At 40.5% G+C, this 21,796-nt stretch overlaps 1 protein-coding gene across 5 annotated transcripts in view; it reads right to left on the minus strand.

Annotated features, from left to right (window-relative positions):
* Window positions 1–1,260: 1,260 nt before the first annotated feature.
* The window catches only part of LOC139748025 (uncharacterized), a 74,199-nt gene continuing 53,663 nt past the window's right edge, over window positions 1,261–21,796 (minus strand). For all 5 annotated transcript variants that reach the window (XM_071660568.1, XM_071660569.1, XM_071660572.1 and 2 more), the window contains 3 exons: window positions 4,321–4,548; window positions 3,970–4,135; window positions 1,261–2,052 (listed from right to left, as the gene is read on the minus strand). In XM_071660568.1, coding sequence (XP_071516669.1) covers window positions 1,922–2,052; window positions 3,970–4,135; window positions 4,321–4,548 — 525 coding nt within the window. In that variant the 3' untranslated portion in view covers window positions 1,261–1,921. The remainder of the gene's footprint in view (window positions 2,053–3,969; window positions 4,136–4,320; window positions 4,549–21,796) is intronic.

Genomic DNA, 21,796 nt, shown 5'->3' on the forward strand with positions numbered 1-21,796 from the left:
ATGCAAGAGTTTTGGAAAGAGGGGCAAGTATGAAGTCTGTTGGGGATGAGAGAGCTTGGGAAGTGAGTCAGTTGTTGTTCGCTGATGATACAGCGCTGGTGGCTGATTCATGTGAGAAACTGCAGAAGCTGGTGACTGAGTTTGGAAAAGTGTGTGGAAGAAGAAAGTTAAGAGTAAATGTGAATAAGAGCAAGGTTATTAGGTACAGTAGGGTTGAGGGTCAAGTCAATTGGGAGGTGAGTTTGAATGGAGAAAAACTGGAGGAAGTGAAGTGTTTTAGATATCTGGGAGTGGATCTGGCAGCGGATGGAACCATGGAAGCGGAAGTGGATCATAGGGTGGGGGAGGGGGCGAAAATCCTGGGGGCCTTGAAGAATGTGTGGAAGTCGAGAACATTATCTCGGAAAGCAAAAATGGGTATGTTTGAAGGAATAGTGGTTCCAACAATGTTGTATGGTTGCGAGGCGTGGGCTATGGATAGAGTTGTGCGCAGGAGGATGGATGTGCTGGAAATGAGATGTTTGAGGACAATGTGTGGTGTGAGGTGGTTTGATCGAGTGAGTAACGTAAGGGTAAGAGAGATGTGTGGAAATAAAAAGAGCGTGGTTGAGAGAGCAGAAGAGGGTGTTTTGAAGTGGTTTGGGCATATGGAGAGGATGAGTGAGGAAAGATTGACCAAGAGGATATATGTGTCGGAGGTGGAGGGAACAAGGAGAAGAGGGAGACCAAATTGTAGGTGGAAAGATGGAGTGAAAAAGATTTTGTGTGATCGGGGCCTGAACATGCAGGAGGGTGAAAGGAGGGCAAGGAATAGAGTGAATTGGAGCGATGTGGTATACCGGGGTTGACGTGCTGTCAGTGGATTGAATCAAGGCATGTGAAGCGTCTGGGGTAAACCATGGAAAGCTGTGTAGGTATGTATATTTGCGTGTGTGGACGTATGTATATACATGTGTATGGGGGGGGGTTGGGCCATTTCTTTCGTCTGTTTCCTTGCGCTACCTCGCAAACGCGGGAGACAGCGACAAAGTATAATAAAATAAATAAATAATATATATATATATATATATATATATATATATATATATATATATATATATATATATATATATATATATATATATATATATATATATTGAATAAGGCTTTCAGATTACTTGTATTCTATATACCATAACTAATATGCATACAAATTGTGGTTAAGTGATCAGTATTCTTAGAGATGAGGTAAGATACAAAGGTATTATTGTAATAACCACAATAGTGCATAGTTTATTTCCGATGTTTTCCTATTCAGAATTCCAAGGTTTATCTGATTACATATTTGATTACATATGTGATTATATATAACAGGTTTATCAGTTAGTAAAGAGACAGAAAGGTTTTGATTCCATCACCACCAAAAGAGCAGATAGAAAGAGGAACAAGAAAGATTGTAGAGATAAGGCAATGTAAACAAACAAGTCTAATTCGTCTAGGATCAAAACAAGACAAAAAAACAATCAGGTTTTTGGACTTAGTAACGTATGGCCATACAAGTAGAAAATATAGTATACTTTATACCAGCCTAGAATATTCCCTCATATAACCTGGTTTTACATCAGAATGACCAAGTTCAAAAGGCTGACGAAAATGTGAAAAAGATCATATATTCCCAAATGGGATGAACGTGATGAGCATCTACAACACTGAGACTCACATTATCTTCTAAAAGACAAAAATCTATCTAAATACTTTTATCAGAATTCAATTCGTTTTCTTCTTCTAGACCGTGACAATCTTGGGTTTTGAAATAGTTCAGTAAACATACTGTCCAAATCTGGTCCACCTGAATGTTGTTACGCATGTGTGATATTCATTCAGGAGCTGAATTCGATAACTCTAAGCTGCTCTCCCCTGTGTTCGCGTCTCCTCGTGTACCTCACAGCTTAGAAGGTGAGATCTCCAATCTTTCCTTGAGCTGTGACTTGAGCACTTTGCCTGTGGGGTTCCTGGGAAGGGAGTCCACGAACTTGACCCCTCCTACCAGTTGCTTGTAGGAGACCACGCGATCTGTCACGGGCCAGGGAAAGCATTAATGTGAGCTTATGAGTTTTGTTCTATAGTGGCAGACATCGAAGGGGAATGGGCAAAACATACACTCTCAAGGTAATCTTGAAAGGAAAAAAAAAGAGCAAAAGAAGGAAGAAGGAAGCACGAAAGAGGGAGAAAGAATTACACATTCTCGCTGTTCCATGAGTGAGGGAAGTATTATAACGGTCAATCCTAGAGTGATCAAAATCCACACAGAAGTTACAGAGAGCAGGAGCCAGACGCGTGGTAGTCCAGTTACGAGAGCGGTGGCCATCATGGTACCTCGAGAAGAAGGAGGCAGAAAGCTTTGGATTCCCGTCTTGCTTGAGGAGAGGTGGAGGAAAACAGCACTTCATTCTCGGGTGAATAAAACCCTTCTCGATGCAAACCAGGAGCTCATAAGATGTTTACTCCCGACACCTATACAGCAACCCAAGCTTATGGGAAGTAGCCACGTGACAGGGTTGAACTGAGGTGTTTTGATCAAGGGGATACGAACAGGGCCGGCCCTACCTGTACGCTCAGAGTATAAGGCTCAGACACCTATGGGGAGCCATCTAGTTCCGGCCTTTACATGGCAGTCTTTTGAAAGCAGGAAATGTCCAAAACACCCAAAAGTTTCTCAAGTTCTTCCGGCGCCACGCCTCAGAACTCTCTTAGAACTCAAGATTCAGGAGCGGTGGGGGAGTTAGAAGGGTGGGGGGAAGTTCTAAATAGACTCAGCCTAGGGACCCCAAAAGTCTAGGATCTTCCCTGGAAACGGATGACCCTTAGGAAGAGATGTATGGAGGAATTGCTCGTTAATAAACTTGAATTTAACCGATCTACTGCTTCCCGATTTCAAGATGGTGCAGAGGTCCGATTCAAGAGGGAAAATGTGTCTAGTACGAGGAAGAGAACGAGGAAGGGAGGGACAGTGAGGCGAAGTGTATAAAGTGGAAGCAGTGATGCAACAGTGATATACGCAGAAGTTGATGACAGAAGGTCATATATGGAGAGAAGAGAGCAGGTGATATGACAGACCATCACTCCACTTGTTTACAGCCAGTTAACCAGTTTCCTGTCCATTAAAGTACAACACCATCAACACCATGTGAATCACTTCTTGCTAGAACACTTTGATGTGGAACACTGTCGAAAACTTTTGAAAATCTAGAGAGATAACTTTAGATGCTTAACTTTCGTCAGACATGTTCTTTATATCATGAATAAAACAAGCAATTTTGTCAGACATGAGCGATTTCGTCGGAAACCACGCTGAGATTCGTTTATTAAGTGGAGGTTCTCTAGCTGGTTTCATGTTCTATCTTAAACGATGGTTTCCATAAGTTTTCTAACTACAGTCGTTAAGCTCATAGGACGATAATTACCGGTCACTGACTCGTTGCCTTCATTTGAATATCGGTGTTACACTGGCAAACTTCCATTCATGTGGAACTCTTCCCTTGGCAAGTGACTTATTGAAAAGGACAGTCAAGAGTTTAACAGTCTCACTTCTTTTTTTTTTGCCTTTTTCTTTCCATTCATTGCTAAAAGTATTTCTTCGGCTTTTATGTTGATTTGTTGAAGAAAGTTCCCCCTCTCTTATCAGTGACATTACATTCGGAACATGGGCTGTCTATTCGATTATCAATTTGATAATCTAAGTAATCTATAAAGTCACTAATATTTAATCACTTAACCTGGAGAGTAATATGTGAACTATACCATCAGAGACTTAAAAAAGGATCACACCTTTTCGCTTTTAATAAAACCATCTACCGTACACAGAAACTCAAAGCAACTGTCGTGAGGACAGGTGTATATGACAGGTGTATATGACAAGGCTGTGTGAGGGAGCAACTTACCAGCGAGGAACTGTTGTATATGGCTAGGCTGTGTGAGGGAGCAACTTACCAGCGAGGAACTGTTGTATATGGCTAGGCTGTGTGAGGGCACCTGGTCTGAGCACCACGTATGCTCGTGGTGCTTCACCCTGCCGATCATGTGGTACGCCCACCACCGCTACGTCGACCACGTCTGGGTGCTTCGTAATCTGTTCCTCCAGCTCAGCAGGCGACACCTTGGTAAACAATATAGTGAATGGAAGGTGTCCTGACCTACCGTTCTTAGCAGTTCTGTAGTCAATATACGTAAGCTTATCTTTAAGTGACGATGTACATACATAATACTGATTCTAATAATACAGAATTTATCACATGAAGGTTGGAAAACTAAAGAGAAGATAATCAGAAATTAGTGCCTTGCCTGAAAACCTTTGACTTTTATCAAGTCTTTAAGTCTACCGGTGATGAAGAGGAAGCCATCTTGATCAAAGTGTCCCAGGTCACCTGAGTGTATCCAGCCTTGGGCGTCTATGGTTGCAGCCGTGGCGACGGGGTCGTTGACGTAACCCAGCATTGTGGTCGGTCCTCGGAACAACACCTCTCCCTCCTGTCCACACCCAAGCACCTCACCGCTCGTTGTGTCCACCACCTGACGTGACGCATCAATGTTACATACTGACCTCGAATGTAACCAGCCAGCCTACCTGGCTGACTGAATTCGGTAAATATTGGATTTCAGAAATGGAATGACAAAGTCTGATTTGCTCGTGGTGGTGTGACCTCCGTGGTGTAGCGGTTAGCGTTTCTGACCGGGACGCATTTACGGGCCGTCCAGGGTCGAGCGCATGGGTTCGAATCCTGGTTGTGGCTGTCAATCTACAGTCAGTCCACCTGCTCATAAACCGGTAGAGGTTTGTCGATAGAATGGGTACCCAGCTAAGGCTATGGTATATACATGTACAATGGTTTGGTTAAGAGAGAAGAGGTAGTGAAAGCTTTGCGGAAGATGAAATCCAGCAAGGCGGTGAGTTTGGATGGTACTGCAGTAGAACTTATCAAAAAAGGGGGTGACTGTGTTGTTGACTGGTTGGTGAGGATATTCAATATGTGTATGGTTCATGGTGAAGTGTCTGATGGTTGGCGGAATGCATAGTGCCGTTATACAAAGGCAAAGGGGATAAACGTGAGAGTTCAAATTACAGAGGTATAAGTTTGTTGAGTATTCCTGGGAAATTATATGGGAGGGTATTGATTGAGATGGTGAAGGCATGTACAGAGCATCAGATTGGGGAAGAGCAGTGTAGTTTCATAAGTGGTTGAGCATGTGTGGATCAGGTGTTTCCTTTATTGAATGTGTGTGAGAAATACTTAGAAAAACATGGATTTGTATGTAGCATTTATGGATCTAGATAGGGCATATGTCAGGGTTGATAGAGATGCTCTGTGGAAGGTCTAAAGAATATATGGTGTGGGAGGTAACTTGCTAGAGGTAGTAAAAAGTTTTACCAAGGATGTAAGGAATATGTGCGAATAGGAAGAGAGGAGAGTGATTTGTTCCCAGTGAATGTCGATCTTTGGCATGGGTGTGTGATTTCCTCATGGTTGCTCAATTAGTTTATGGATGGAGTGGTTAGGGAGGTTAAATGGAAGAGATATTGATAGAGGGGCGAGTACGCAGTCTGTTTGGGATGAGAGAGTTTGGGAAGTGAGTCAGTTGTTGTTCACCAATGATACAGCTCTAGTGGCTGCTTCGAGTGAGACACTGCACAAGTTGGTGACTGAGTTTAGAAAACTGAGTGAAAAGAGAAACTTGAGAGTAAATGTGAATAAGAGCAAGATTATTTGGTTCAGTTGGGTTGAGGGACAAGTTAATTGGGAAGTTAATCTGAGTGGAGAAAAATCGGAGGAAATGTTTTAGATAACTGGGAGTGGACTTAGTAGCAAATGGAACCATGGAAACGGAAGTAAGTCACAGGGTGGGGGAGGGAGCGAAGGTTCTGGAAGCGATTAAGAATATGTGGAAGGAGAGAACGTTATTTCGGAGAGCAGAAATGGATATGTTTGAAGGAATAGTAGTTCCAACAATGTTATATGGTTGCGAGACATGGGCTATAGATAGGGTTGTACGGAGAAGGGTGAATGTGTTGAAAATAAAATGTTTGAGGACAGAATGTGGTGTGAGGTGGTTTGATCGAGTAAGTAATGAAAGGGTGAGAGATGTGTGGAAATAGAAAGAGTGTGGATGAGAAAGCAGAAGAGGGTGTGTTGAAATGGTTTGGTCACATAGAGAGAATGAGTGAGGAAAGATTGACCAAGAGGATATATATATGTGTCACAGGTGGAGGGAACGAGGAGAAGTGGGAGACCACATTGGAGGTGGAAGGATGGAGTGAAAAAGATCTTGACGGATCGGGGCCTGAACATGCAGGAGGGTGAAAGGCGTGCAAGGAATAATGAACTGGAACGATGTGGTATGCCGGGGTCGATGTGCTGTCAATGGATTGAATCAGGGCATGTGAAGTGTCTGGGGTTAACCATGGAAAGTTTTCTGGGGCCTGGATGTGGAAAAGGAGCTGTGGTTTCGGTGCATTATTACATGACAGCTAGAGACTGAGTGTGAACGGATGTGGCCTTCGTTGTCTTTTCCTAGCTCTACCTCGCGCGCGCGCGCGAGAACAGGGGGAGAGGGGTGCCATCTCATGTGTAGCGGGGTGGCGACGAAGATGGATGAAGGTAGCAAGTATGAATATGTACACACACACACACACACACACACACATATATATATATATATATATTTTTTTTTTTTTTATACTTTGTCGCTGTCTCCCGCGTTTGCGAGGTAGCGCAAGGAAACAGACGAAAGAAATGGCCCAACCCCCCCCCCCATACACATGTACATACACACGTCCACACACGCAAATATACATACCTACACAGCTTTCCATGGTTTACCCCAGACGCTTCACATGCCTTGATTCAATCCACTGACAGCACGTCAACCCCTGTATACCACATCGCTCCAATTCACTCTATTCCTTGCCCTCCTTTCACCCTCCTGCATGTTCAGGCCCCGATCACACAAAATCTTTTTCACTCCATCTTTCCACCTCCAATTTGGTCTCCCTCTTCTCGTCGTTCCCTCCACCTCCGACACATATATCCTCTTGGTCAATCTTTCCTCACTCATTCTCTCCATGTGCCCAAACCATTTCAAAACACCCTCTTCTGCTCTCTCAACCACGCTCTTTTTATTTCCACACATCTCTCTTACCCTTACGTTACTTACTCGATCAAACCACCTCACACCACACATTTTCCTCAAACATCTCATTTCCAGCACATCCATCCTCCTGCGCACATCTCTATCCATAGCCCACGCCTCGCAACCATACAACATTGTTGGAACCACTATTCCTTCAAACATACCCATTTTTGCTTTCCGAGATAATGTTCTCGACTTCCACACATTTTTCAAGGCTCCCAAAATTTTCGCCCCCTCCCCCACACTATGATCCACTTCCGCTTCCATGGTTCCATCCGCTGACAGATCCACTCCCAGATATCTAAAACACTTCACTTCCTTCAGTTTTTCTCCATTCAAACTCACCTCCCAATTGACTTGACCCTCACCCCTACTGTACCTAATAACCTTGCTCTTATTCACATTTACTCTTAACTTTCTTCTTCCACACACTTTACCAAACTCAGTCACCAGCTTCTGCAGTTTCTCACATGAATCAGCCACCAGCGCTGTATCATCAGCGAACAACAACTGACTCACTTCCCAAGCTCTCTCATCCCCAACAGACTTCATACTTGCCCCTCTTTCCAAAACTCTTGCATTTACCTCCCTAACAACCCCATCCATAAACAAATTAAACAACCATGGAGACATCACACACCCCTGCCGCAAACCTACATTCACTGAGAACCAATCACTTTCCTCTCTTCCTACACGTACACATGCCTTACATCCTCGATAAAAACTTTTCACTGCTTCTAACAACTTGCCTCCCACACCATATATTCTTAATACCTTCCACAGAGCATCTCTATCAACTCTATCATATGCCTTCTCCAGATCCATAAATGCTACATACAAATTCATTTGCTTTTCTAAGTATTTCTCACATACATTCTTCAAAGCAAACACCTGATCCACACATCCTCTACCACTTCTGAAACCGCACTGCTCTTCCCCAATCTGATGCTCTGTACATGCCTTCACCCTCTCAATCAATACCCTCCCATATAATTTACCAGGAATACTCAACAAACTTATACCTCTGTAATTTGAGCACTCACTCTTATCCCCTTTGCCTTTGTACAATGGCACTATGCACGCATTCCGCCAATCCTCAGGCACCTCACCATGAGTCATACATACATTAAATAACCTTACCAACCAGTCAACAATACAGTCACCCCCTTTTTTAATAAATTCCACTGCAATACCATCCAAACCTGCTGCCTTGCCGGCTTTCATCTTCCGCAAAGCTTTTACTACCTCCTCTCTGTTTACCAAATCATTTTCCCTAACCCTCTCACTTTGCACACCACCTCGACCAAAACACCCTATATCTGCCACTCTGTCATCAAACACATTCAACAAACCTTCAAAATACTCATTCCATATATATATATATATATATATATATATATATATATATATATATATATATATATATATATATATATATATATATATATATATATATATATATATATATATATATATATATATATATATATATATATATATATATATATATATATATATATATATATATATTATATATATATATATATATATATATATATATATATATATATATATATATATATATATATATATATATATATATATATATATATATATATATAATATATATATATATATATATATATATATATATATATATATATATATATATATATATATATATATATATATATATATATATATATATATATATATATATATATATATATATATATATATATATATATATATATATATATATATATATAATATATATATATATATATATATATATATATATATATATATATATATATATATATATATATATATATATATATATATATATATATATATATATATATATATATATATATATATATATATATATATATATATATATATATATATATATATATATATATATATATATATATATATATATATATATATATATATATATATATATATATATATATATATATATATATATATATATATATATATATATATATATATATATATATATATATATATATATATATATATATATATATATATATATATATATATATATATATATATATATATATATATATATATATATATATATATATATATATATATATATATATATATATATATATATATATATATATATATATATATATATATATATATATATATATATATATATATATATATATATATATATATATATATATATATAAAGGAGAGATAGGTAGTATGTTTGAGGAAAGGAACCTGGATGTTTTGGCTCTGAGTGAAACGAAGCTCAAGGGTAAAGGGGAATAGTGGTTTGGGAATTTCTGGGGAGTAAAGTCAGGGGTTAGTGAGAGGACAAGAGCAAGGGAAGGAGTAGCAATACTCCTGAAACAGGAGTTGTGGGAGTATGTGATAGAGTGTAAGAAAGTAAATTCTCGATTAATATGGGTAAAACTGAAAGTTGATGGAGAGAGGTGGGTGATTATTGGTGCATATGCACCTGGGCATGAGAAGAAAGATCAAGAGAGGCAAGTGTTTTGGGAGCAGCTGAATGAGTGTGTTAGTGGTTTTGATGCACGAGACCGGGTCATAGTGATGGGTGATTTGAATGCAAAGGTGAGTAATGTGGCAGTTGAGGGAATAATTGGTATACATGGGGTGTTCAGTGTTGTAAATGGAAATGGTGAAGAGCTTGTAGATTTATGTGCTGAAAAAGGACTGATGATTGGGAATACCTGGTTTAAAAAGCGAGATATACATAAGTATACTTATGTAAGTAGGAGAGATGGCCAGAGAGCGTTATTGGATTACGTGTTAATTGACAGGCGTGCGAAAGAGAGACTTTTGGATGTTAATGTGCTGAGAGGTGCAACTGGAGGGATGTCTGATCATTATCTTCTGGAGACTAAGGTGAAGATTTGTATGGGTTTTCAGAAAAGAAGAGTGAATGTTGGGGTGAAGAGGGTGGTGAGAGTAAGTGAGCTTGAGAAGGAGAACTGTGTGAGGAAGTACCAGGAGAGACTGAGTACAGAATGGAAAAAGGTGAGAACAATGGAAGTAAGGGGAGTGGGGGAGGAATGGGATGTATTTAGGGAATCAGTGATGGATTGCGCAAAAGATGCTTGTGGCATGAGAAGAGTGGGAGGTGGGTTGATTAGAAAGGGTAGTGAGTGGTGGGATGAAGAAGTAAGAGTATTAGTGAAAGAGAAGAGAGAGGCTTTTGGACGATTTTTGCAGGGAAAAAATGCAATTGAGTGGGAGATGTATAAAAGAAAGAGACAGGAGGTCAAGAGAAAGGTGCAAGAGGTGAAAAAAAGGGCAAATGAGAGTTGGGGTGAGAGAGTGTCATTAAATTTTAGGGAGAATAAAAAGATGTTCTGGAAGGAGGTAAATAAACTGCGTAAGACAAGGTAGCAAATGGGAACTTCAGTGAAGGGCGCAAATGGGGAGGTGATAACAAGTAGTGGTGATGTGAGAAGGAGATGGAATGAGTATTTTGAAGGTTTGTTGAATGTGTTTGATGATAGAGTGGCAGATATAGGGTGTTTTGGTCGAGGTGGTGTGCAAAGTGAGAGGGTTAGGGAAAATGATTTGGTAAACAGAGAAGAGGTAGTGAAAGCTTTGCGGAAGATGAAAGCCGGCAAGGCAGCAGGTTTGGATGGTATTGCGGTGGAATTTATTAAAAAAAGGGGTGACTGTATTGTTGACTGGTTGGTAAGGTTATTTAATGTATGTATGACTAATGGTGAGGTGCCTGAGGATTGGCGGAATGCGTGCATAGTGCCATTGTACAAAGGCAAAGGGGATAAGAGTGAGTGCTCAAATTACAGAGGTATAAGTTTGTTGAGTATTCCTGGTAAATTATATTGGAGGGTATTGATTGAGAGGGTGAAGGCATGTACAGAGCATCAGATTGGGGAAGAGCAGTGTGGTTTCAGAAGTGGTAGAGGATGTGTGGATCAGGTGTTTGCTTTGAAGAATGTATGTGAGAAATACTTAGAAAAGCAAATGGATTTGTATGTAGCATTTATGGATCTGGAGAAGGCATATGATAGAGTTGATAGAGATGCTCTGTGGAAGGTATTAAGAATATATGGTGTGGGAGGAAAGTTGTTAGAAGCAGTGAAAAGTTTTTATCGAGGATGTAAGGAATATGTGCGAATAGGAAGAGAGGAGAGTGATTTGTTCCCAGTGAATGTCGATCTTTGGCATGGGTGTGTGATTTCCTCATGGTTGCTCAATTAGTTTATGGATGGAGTGGTTAGGGAGGTTAAATGGAAGAGATATTGATAGAGGGGCGAGTACGCAGTCTGTTTGGGATGAGAGAGTTTGGGAAGTGAGTCAGTTGTTGTTCACCAATGATACAGCTCTAGTGGCTGCTTCGAGTGAGACACTGCACAAGTTGGTGACTGAGTTTAGAAAACTGAGTGAAAAGAGAAACTTGAGAGTAAATGTGAATAAGAGCAAGATTATTTGGTTCAGTTGGGTTGAGGGACAAGTTAATTGGGAAGTTAATCTGAGTGGAGAAAAATCGGAGGAAATGTTTTAGATAACTGGGAGTGGACTTAGTAGCAAATGGAACCATGGAAACGGAAGTAAGTCACAGGGTGGGGGAGGGAGCGAAGGTTCTGGAAGCGATTAAGAATATGTGGAAGGAGAGAACGTTATTTCGGAGAGCAGAAATGGATATGTTTGAAGGAATAGTAGTTCCAACAATGTTATATGGTTGCGAGACATGGGCTATAGATAGGGTTGTACGGAGAAGGGTGAATGTGTTGAAAATAAAATGTTTGAGGACAGAATGTGGTGTGAGGTGGTTTGATCGAGTAAGTAATGAAAGGGTGAGAGATGTGTGGAAATAGAAAGAGTGTGGATGAGAAAGCAGAAGAGGGTGTGTTGAAATGGTTTGGTCACATAGAGAGAATGAGTGAGGAAAGATTGACCAAGAGGATATATATATGTGTCACAGGTGGAGGGAACGAGGAGAAGTGGGAGACCACATTGGAGGTGGAAGGATGGAGTGAAAAAGATCTTGACGGATCGGGGCCTGAACATGCAGGAGGGTGAAAGGCGTGCAAGGAATAATGAACTGGAACGATGTGGTATGCCGGGGTCGATGTGCTGTCAATGGATTGAATCAGGGCATGTGAAGTGTCTGGGGTTAACCATGGAAAGTTTTCTGGGGCCTGGATGTGGAAAAGGAGCTGTGGTTTCGGTGCATTATTACATGACAGCTAGAGACTGAGTGTGAACGGATGTGGCCTTCGTTGTCTTTTCCTAGCTCTACCTCGCGCGCGCGCGCGAGAACAGGGGGAGAGGGGTGCCATCTCATGTGTAGCGGGGTGGCGACGAAGATGGATGAAGGTAGCAAGTATGAATATGTACACACACACACACACACACACACACATATATATATATATATTTTTTTTTTTTTTTTTATACTTTGTCGCTGTCTCCCGCGTTTGCGAGGTAGCGCAAGGAAACAGACGAAAGAAATGGCCCAACCCCCCCCCCCATACACATGTACATACACACGTCCACACACGCAAATATACATACCTACACAGCTTTCCATGGTTTACCCCAGACGCTTCACATGCCTTGATTCAATCCACTGACAGCACGTCAACCCCTGTATACCACATCGCTCCAATTCACTCTATTCCTTGCCCTCCTTTCACCCTCCTGCATGTTCAGGCCCCGATCACACAAAATCTTTTTCACTCCATCTTTCCACCTCCAATTTGGTCTCCCTCTTCTCGTCGTTCCCTCCACCTCCGACACATATATCCTCTTGGTCAATCTTTCCTCACTCATTCTCTCCATGTGCCCAAACCATTTCAAAACACCCTCTTCTGCTCTCTCAACCACGCTCTTTTTATTTCCACACATCTCTCTTACCCTTACGTTACTTACTCGATCAAACCACCTCACACCACACATTTTCCTCAAACATCTCATTTCCAGCACATCCATCCTCCTGCGCACATCTCTATCCATAGCCCACGCCTCGCAACCATACAACATTGTTGGAACCACTATTCCTTCAAACATACCCATTTTTGCTTTCCGAGATAATGTTCTCGACTTCCACACATTTTTCAAGGCTCCCAAAATTTTCGCCCCCTCCCCCACACTATGATCCACTTCCGCTTCCATGGTTCCATCCGCTGACAGATCCACTCCCAGATATCTAAAACACTTCACTTCCTTCAGTTTTTCTCCATTCAAACTCACCTCCCAATTGACTTGACCCTCACCCCTACTGTACCTAATAACCTTGCTCTTATTCACATTTACTCTTAACTTTCTTCTTCCACACACTTTACCAAACTCAGTCACCAGCTTCTGCAGTTTCTCACATGAATCAGCCACCAGCGCTGTATCATCAGCGAACAACAACTGACTCACTTCCCAAGCTCTCTCATCCCCAACAGACTTCATACTTGCCCCTCTTTCCAAAACTCTTGCATTTACCTCCCTAACAACCCCATCCATAAACAAATTAAACAACCATGGAGACATCACACACCCCTGCCGCAAACCTACATTCACTGAGAACCAATCACTTTCCTCTCTTCCTACACGTACACATGCCTTACATCCTCGATAAAAACTTTTCACTGCTTCTAACAACTTGCCTCCCACACCATATATTCTTAATACCTTCCACAGAGCATCTCTATCAACTCTATCATATGCCTTCTCCAGATCCATAAATGCTACATACAAATTCATTTGCTTTTCTAAGTATTTCTCACATACATTCTTCAAAGCAAACACCTGATCCACACATCCTCTACCACTTCTGAAACCGCACTGCTCTTCCCCAATCTGATGCTCTGTACATGCCTTCACCCTCTCAATCAATACCCTCCCATATAATTTACCAGGAATACTCAACAAACTTATACCTCTGTAATTTGAGCACTCACTCTTATCCCCTTTGCCTTTGTACAATGGCACTATGCACGCATTCCGCCAATCCTCAGGCACCTCACCATGAGTCATACATACATTAAATAACCTTACCAACCAGTCAACAATACAGTCACCCCCTTTTTTAATAAATTCCACTGCAATACCATCCAAACCTGCTGCCTTGCCGGCTTTCATCTTCCGCAAAGCTTTTACTACCTCCTCTCTGTTTACCAAATCATTTTCCCTAACCCTCTCACTTTGCACACCACCTCGACCAAAACACCCTATATCTGCCACTCTGTCATCAAACACATTCAACAAACCTTCAAAATACTCATTCCATCTCCTTCTCACATCACCGCTACTTGTTATCACCTCCCCATTTACCCTTGAGCTTCGTTTCACTCAGAGCCAAAACATCCAGGTTCCTTTCCTCAAACATACTACCTATCTCTCCTTTATATATATATATATATATATATATATATATAGATATATATATATATATATATATATATATATATATATATATATATATATATATATATATATATATATATATATATATATATATATATATATATATATATATATATATATATATACATATATATATATATATATATATATATATATATATATATATATATATATATATATATATATATATATATATATATATATATATATATATATATATATATATATATATATATATATATATATATATATATATATATATAAAGGAGAGATAGGTAGTATGTTTGAGGAAAGGAACCTGGATGTTTTGGCTCTGAGTGAAACGAAGCTCAAGGGTAAAGGGGAATAGTGGTTTGGGAATGTCTGGGGAGTAAAGTCAGGGGTTAGTGAGAGGACAAGAGCAAGGGAAGGAGTAGCAATACTCCTGAAACAGGAGTTGTGGGAGTATGTGATAGAGTGTAAGAAAGTAAATTCTCGATTAATATGGGTAAAACTGAAAGTTGATGGAGAGAGGTGGGTGATTATTGGTGCATATGCACCTGGGCATGAGAAGAAAGATCAAGAGAGGCAAGTGTTTTGGGAGCAGCTGAATGAGTGTGTTAGTGGTTTTGATGCACGAGACCGGGTCATAGTGATGGGTGATTTGAATGCAAAGGTGAGTAATGTGGCAGTTGAGGGAATAATTGGTATACATGGGGTGTTCAGTGTTGTAAATGGAAATGGTGAAGAGCTTGTAGATTTATGTGCTGAAAAAGGACTGATGATTGGGAATACCTGGTTTAAAAAGCGAGATATACATAAGTATACTTATGTAAGTAGGAGAGATGGCCAGAGAGCGTTATTGGATTACGTGTTAATTGACAGGCGTGCGAAAGAGAGACTTTTGGATGTTAATGTGCTGAGAGGTGCAACTGGAGGGATGTCTGATCATTATCTTCTGGAGACTAAGGTGAAGATTTGTATGGGTTTTCAGAAAAGAAGAGTGAATGTTGGGGTGAAGAGGGTGGTGAGAGTAAGTGAGCTTGAGAAGGAGAACTGTGTGAGGAAGTACCAGGAGAGACTGAGTACAGAATGGAAAAAGGTGAGAACAATGGAAGTAAGGGGAGTGGGGGAGGAATGGGATGTATTTAGGGAATCAGTGATGGATTGCGCAAAAGATGCTTGTGGCATGAGAAGAGTGGGAGGTGGGTTGATTAGAAAGGGTAGTGAGTGGTGGGATGAAGAAGTAAGAGTATTAGTGAAAGAGAAGAGAGAGGCTTTTGGACGATTTTTGCAGGGAAAAAATGCAATTGAGTGGGAGATGTATAAAAGAAAGAGACAGGAGGTCAAGAGAAAGGTGCAAGAGGTGAAAAAAAGGGCAAATGAGAGTTGGGGTGAGAGAGTGTCATTAAATTTTAGGGAGAATAAAAAGATGTTCTGGAAGGAGGTAAATAAACTGCGTAAGACAAGGTAGCAAATGGGAACTTCAGTGAAGGGCGCAAATGGGGAGGTGATAACAAGTAGTGGTGATGTGAGAAGGAGATGGAATGAGTATTTTGAAGGTTTGTTGAATGTGTTTGATGATAGAGTGGCAGATATAGGGTGTTTTGGTCGAGGTGGTGTGCAAAGTGAGAGGGTTAGGGAAAATGATTTGGTAAACAGAGAAGAGGTAGTGAAAGCTTTGCGGAAGATGAAAGCCGGCAAGGCAGCAGGTTTGGATGGTATTGCGGTGGAATTTATTAAAAAAAGGGGTGACTGTATTGTTGACTGGTTGGTAAGGTTATTTAATGTATATATGACTAATGGTGAGGTGCCTGAGGATTGGCGGAATGCGTGCATAGTGCCATTGTACAAAGGCAAAGGGGATAAGAGTGAGTGCTCAAATTACAGAGGTATAAGTTTGTTGAGTATTCCTGGTAAATTATATTGGAGGGTATTGATTGAGAGGGTGAAGGCATGTACAGAGCATCAGATTGGGGAAGAGCAGTGTGGTTTCAGAAGTGGTAGAGGATGTGTGGATCAGGTGTTTGCTTTGAAGAATGTATGTGAGAAATACTTAGAAAAGCAAATGGATTTGTATGTAGCATTTATGGATCTGGAGAAGGCATATGATAGAGTTGATAGAGATGCTCTGTGGAAGGTATTAAGAATATATGGTGTGGGAGGAAAGTTGTTAGAAGCAGTGAAAAGTTTTTATCGAGGATGTAAGGCATGTGTACGTGTAGGAAGAGAGGAAAGTGATTGGTTCTCAGTGAATGTAGGTTTGCGGCAGGGGTGTGTGATGTCTCCATGGTTGTTTAATTTGTTTATGGATGGGGTTGTTAGGGAGGTAAATGCAAGAGTTTTGGAAAGAGGGGCAAGTATGAAGTCTGTTGGGGATGAGAGAGCTTGGGAAGTGAGTCAGTTGTTGTTCGCTGATGATACAGCGCTGGTGGCTGATTCATGTGAGAAACTGCAGAAGCTGGTGACTGAGTTTGGAAAAGTGTGTGGAAGAAGAAAGTTAAGAGTAAATGTGAATAAGAGCAAGGTTATTAGGTACAGTAGGGTTGAGGGTCAAGTCAATTGGGAGGTGAGTTTGAATGGAGAAAAACTGGAGGAAGTGAAGTGTCTTAGATATCTGGGAGTGGATCTGGCAGCGGATGGAACCATGGAAGCAGAAGTGGATCATAGGGTGGGGGAGGGGGCGAAAATCCTGGGGGCCTTGAAGAATGTGTGGAAGTCGAGAACATTATCTCGGAAAGCAAAAATGGGTATGTTTGAAGGAATAGTGGTTCCAAGAATGTTGTATGGTTGCGAGGCGTTGGCTATGGATAGAGTTGTGCGCAGGAGGGTGGATGTGCTGGAAATGAGATGTTTGAGGACAATGTGTGGTGTGAGGTGGTTTGATCGAGTGAGTAATGTAAGGGTAAGAGAGATGTGTGGAAATAAAAAGAGCGTGGTTGAGAGAGCAGAAGAGGGTGTTTTGAAGTGGTTTGGGCACATGGAGAGGATGAGTGAGGAAAGATTGACCAAGAGGATATATGTGTCGGAGGTGGAGGGAACAAGGAGAAGAGGGAGACCAAATTGGAGGTGGAAAGATGGAGTGAAAAAGATTTTGTGTGATCGGGGCCTGAACATGTAGGAGGGTGAAAGGAGGGCAAGGAATAGAGTGAATTGGAGCGATGTGGTATACCGGGGTTGACGTGCTGTCAGTGGATTGAAGCAAGGCATGTGAAGCGTCTGGGGTAAACCATGGAAAGCTGTGTAGGTATGTATATTTGCGTGTGTGGACGTATGTATATGCATGTGTATGGGGGGGGGCCATTTCTTTCGTCTGTTTCCTTGCGCTACCTCGCAAACGCGGGAGACAGCGACAAAGTATAATAAATATATAAAATAAAATATATATATATATATATATATATATATATATATATATATATATATATATATATATATATATATATATATATATACATATGTATATACATATATATATATATATATATATATATATATATATATATATATATATATATATATATATATATATATATATATATATATATATATATATATATATATATATGTGTGTGTGTGTTTGTGTGTGTGTGTGTGTGTGTTGTGTGTGTGTGTGTGGGGGTGTGTTTATGTATATACATATGTATGTGGGTGGGTTGGGCCATTCTTTCGTCTGTTTCCTTGTGGTACCTCGCTAACGGAACCATATAACATTGTTGGAACCACTATTCCTTCAAACATACCCATTTTTGCTCTCCGAGATAACGTTCTCGACTTCCGCAAATTCTTCAACGCTCCCAAAACCTTCGCCCTCTCCCCACCCTGTGACTCACTTCCGCTCCCATGGTTCCATTCTCTGCTAAATTCACTCCCAGATACCTAAAACACTTCACTTCCTTCAGTTTTTCTCCATTCAATCTTACCTCCTAGTTGACTTGTCACTCAACCCAACTGAACCTAATAACCTTGCTCTTCTTCACATTTACTCTCAACATGCTTCTTTCACACACTTTACCAAACTCAGTCACCAGCTTCTACAGTTTCTCACCCGTATCAGCCACCAGCGTTGCATCATCAGCGAACAACAATTGACTCACTTCCCAAACCCTCTCATCCACAACAGATTGCATACTTGCCCCTCCCTCCAAAACTCTTCCATTCACTTCCCTAACCACCCCATCCATAAACAAATTAAACAACTATGGAGTCATCATGCACCCCTGCTGCAAACCGACATCCACCGGGAACCAATCACTCTCCTCTCTTCCTACTCACACATTTAACTTACATCCTCGATAAAACTTTTCACTGCTTCTAGCAACTTACTTCCCACACCATATACTCTTAATGCCCTCCACAGATCATCTCTATCAACTCTATAATATGTCTTCTCCAGATCCATAAGTGCTACATACAAATTCATTTGCTTTTTTTAAGCATTTCTCACATAAATTCTTCAAAGCAAACACCTGATCCACACATCCTCTACCACTTCTGAAACCACACTGCTCTTCCCCTCTGATGCTCTGTACATGCCTTCACCCTCTCAATCAATACCCTCCCATATAATTGCTCAGGAATATTCAACAAACTTATACCTCCTTAAATTGAACACTCACCTCTATCCCCTTTTTCTTTGTACAAAGGCACTGTGCATGCATTCCACCTTTCGTCAGGCACTTCACCATGAGCAATACATACATTGAATATCCTCACCAACCAGTCAACAACACAGTTACCCCCTTTTTTAGATAAATTCCACAGCAATACTATCCAATGTCTTGCGAGTAAAGTCAGGGGTTGGTGAGAGAACAAGAGCAAAGGAGGGAATACCACTACTCCTGAAACAGGAGTTGTGGGAGTATGTGATAGAGTGTAAGAAAGTTAACTCTAGATTGATATGGGTAAAACTGAAAGTGGATGGAGAGAGATGGATGATTATTGGTGCATATGCACCTGGGCATGAGAAGAAAGATCACGAGAGGCAAGTGTTTTGGGAGCAGCTGAGTGAGTGTTTTACCAGTTTGATCCACGAGACCTGGTTATAGTGATGGGTGATTTGAATGCAAAGGTGAGTAATGTGGCAGTTGTGGTTATATTTTTTGTACATGGGGTGTTCATCGTTGTAAATGGAAATGGTGAAGAGCTTGTAGACTTATGTGCTGGAAAAGGACTGATGATTGGGAATACCTGGTCTGAAAAGAGAGATATACAAAAGTATACGTATATAGGTAGGAGAGATGGCCAGAGAGCGTTATTTGATTGCGTGTTGATTGATAGGCGGGTGAAAGAGAGACTTTTGGATGTTAATATGCTGAGATGGGCAAATGGAGGGATGTCTTATCATTATCTTGTGGAGGTGAAGGTGAAGATGTAGCAGCTAAGTGATTGTGTTAGTAGTTTTTATGCACGAGAACGGGTTATAATGATGAATGCAAAGGTGAGTGATGTGGCATTTGAGGGAATAATTGGTGTGCATGGGGTGTTCAGTGTTGTAAATGGAAATGATGAAGAGCTTGTAGATTCATGGGCTGAAAGAGAACTGGTGATTGGGAATACCTGTTTAAAAAAAAAACACATACATAAGTATACGTATGTAAGTAGGAGAGATGGCCAGAGAGCGTTATTGGATCAAGTTTTAATTGATAGGCGCGCGAAAGAGAAACTTTCGCATGTTAATGTGCTGAGAGGTGCAACTGGAAGGATGTTTGATCATTTCTTGTGGAGGCGAAGGTGAAGATTTGTAGAGGTTTTCGGAAAAGAAGAGAGAATGTTCGGGTGAAGAGAGTGGTGAGAGTAAGTGAGCTTGGGAAGGAGACTTCTGTGAGGAAGTAGCAGGAGAGATTGAGTGAAGAATGGAAAAAGTTGAGAGCAAAGGACGTAATGGGAGTGAGGGAGGAATGAGATGAATTTAGGGAAGCAATGACAGCTTGCGTAAAAGATGCCTGTGGCATGAAAAAGGTGGGAGATGGGCAGATTATATAGGGCAGCGAGTGGTGGGATGAAGAGGTAAGGTTGTTAGTGAAAGAGAAGAGAGGCATTTGGACTATTTGCAGGAAAATAGTGCAAATGATTGGGAGTGTATAAAAGAAAGAGGCAGGAGGTCAAGAAAAAGGTGAAAGATGTGAAAAAGAGGGCAGATGAGAATTGGAGTGAGAGAGTATCGTTAAATTTTAGGGAGAATAAATAAATGTTTTGGAAAGAGGTAAATAAAGTCCGTAAGACAAGAGAACAAATGGGAACATCGGTGAAGGGGGCAAATGAGGAAGTAATAACAAGTAGTGGTGATGTGAAGGAGATGGAGTGAGTATTTTGAAGGTCTGTTGAATGTGTCAGAGTGGCAGATATAGGGTGTTTTGTTCGAGGTGGTGTGCAAAAGTGAGAGGGTCATAAACTATAGTTTGGTAAACAATATATGTATATATATATATATATATATATATATATTGGTGAACCAATATATATATATATATATTTTTTTTTTTTTTTTTTTCCAAAAGAAGGAACAGAGAAGGGGGCCAGGTGAGGATGTTCCCTCAAAGGCCCAGTCCTCTGTTCTTAACGCTACCTCGCTATCGCGGGAAATGGCGAATAGTATGAAAGAAAAGAAAGATATATATATATATATATATATATATATATATATATATATATATATATATATATATATATATATATATATATATATATATATATGTATATATATATACAGAGAGAGAGAGAGAGAGAGAGAGAGAGAGAGAGAGAGAGAGAGAGAGAGAGAGAGAGAGAGAGAGAGAGAGAGAGAGAGAGAGAGAGAGAGAGGACTAAAGGGAACGGAAGCGGGGGGCCAGAAATCCTCCCCTCCTTGTATTTCAACTTTCTAAAATGGGAAACAGAAGGACTCACGCGGGGAGTGCTCATCCTCCTCGTAGGCTCAAATTGGGGTGTCTAAATATGTGTGGATGTAACCAAGAAGTGAAAAAAGGAGATATAGGTAGTATGTTTGAGGGAAAGAACCTAGATGTTTTGGCTCTGAATGAAACGAAGCTTAAGGGTAAAGGGTAAGAGTGGTTTGGGAATGTCTTGGGAGTAAAGTCAGGGGTTAGTGAGAGGACAAGAGCAAGGGAAGGAGTAGCACTACTCCTGAAACAGGAGTTGTGGGAGTATGTGATAGAATGTAAGAAAGTAAATTCTAGATTGATATGGGTAAAACTGAAAGTTGATGGAGAGAGATGTGTGATTATTGGTGCATTTGCACCTG

Source organism: Panulirus ornatus, chromosome 72, assembly GCF_036320965.1.
Source record: "Panulirus ornatus isolate Po-2019 chromosome 72, ASM3632096v1, whole genome shotgun sequence".
In the NCBI taxonomy this organism is placed as follows: Eukaryota; Metazoa; Arthropoda; class Malacostraca; order Decapoda; family Palinuridae; genus Panulirus; species Panulirus ornatus.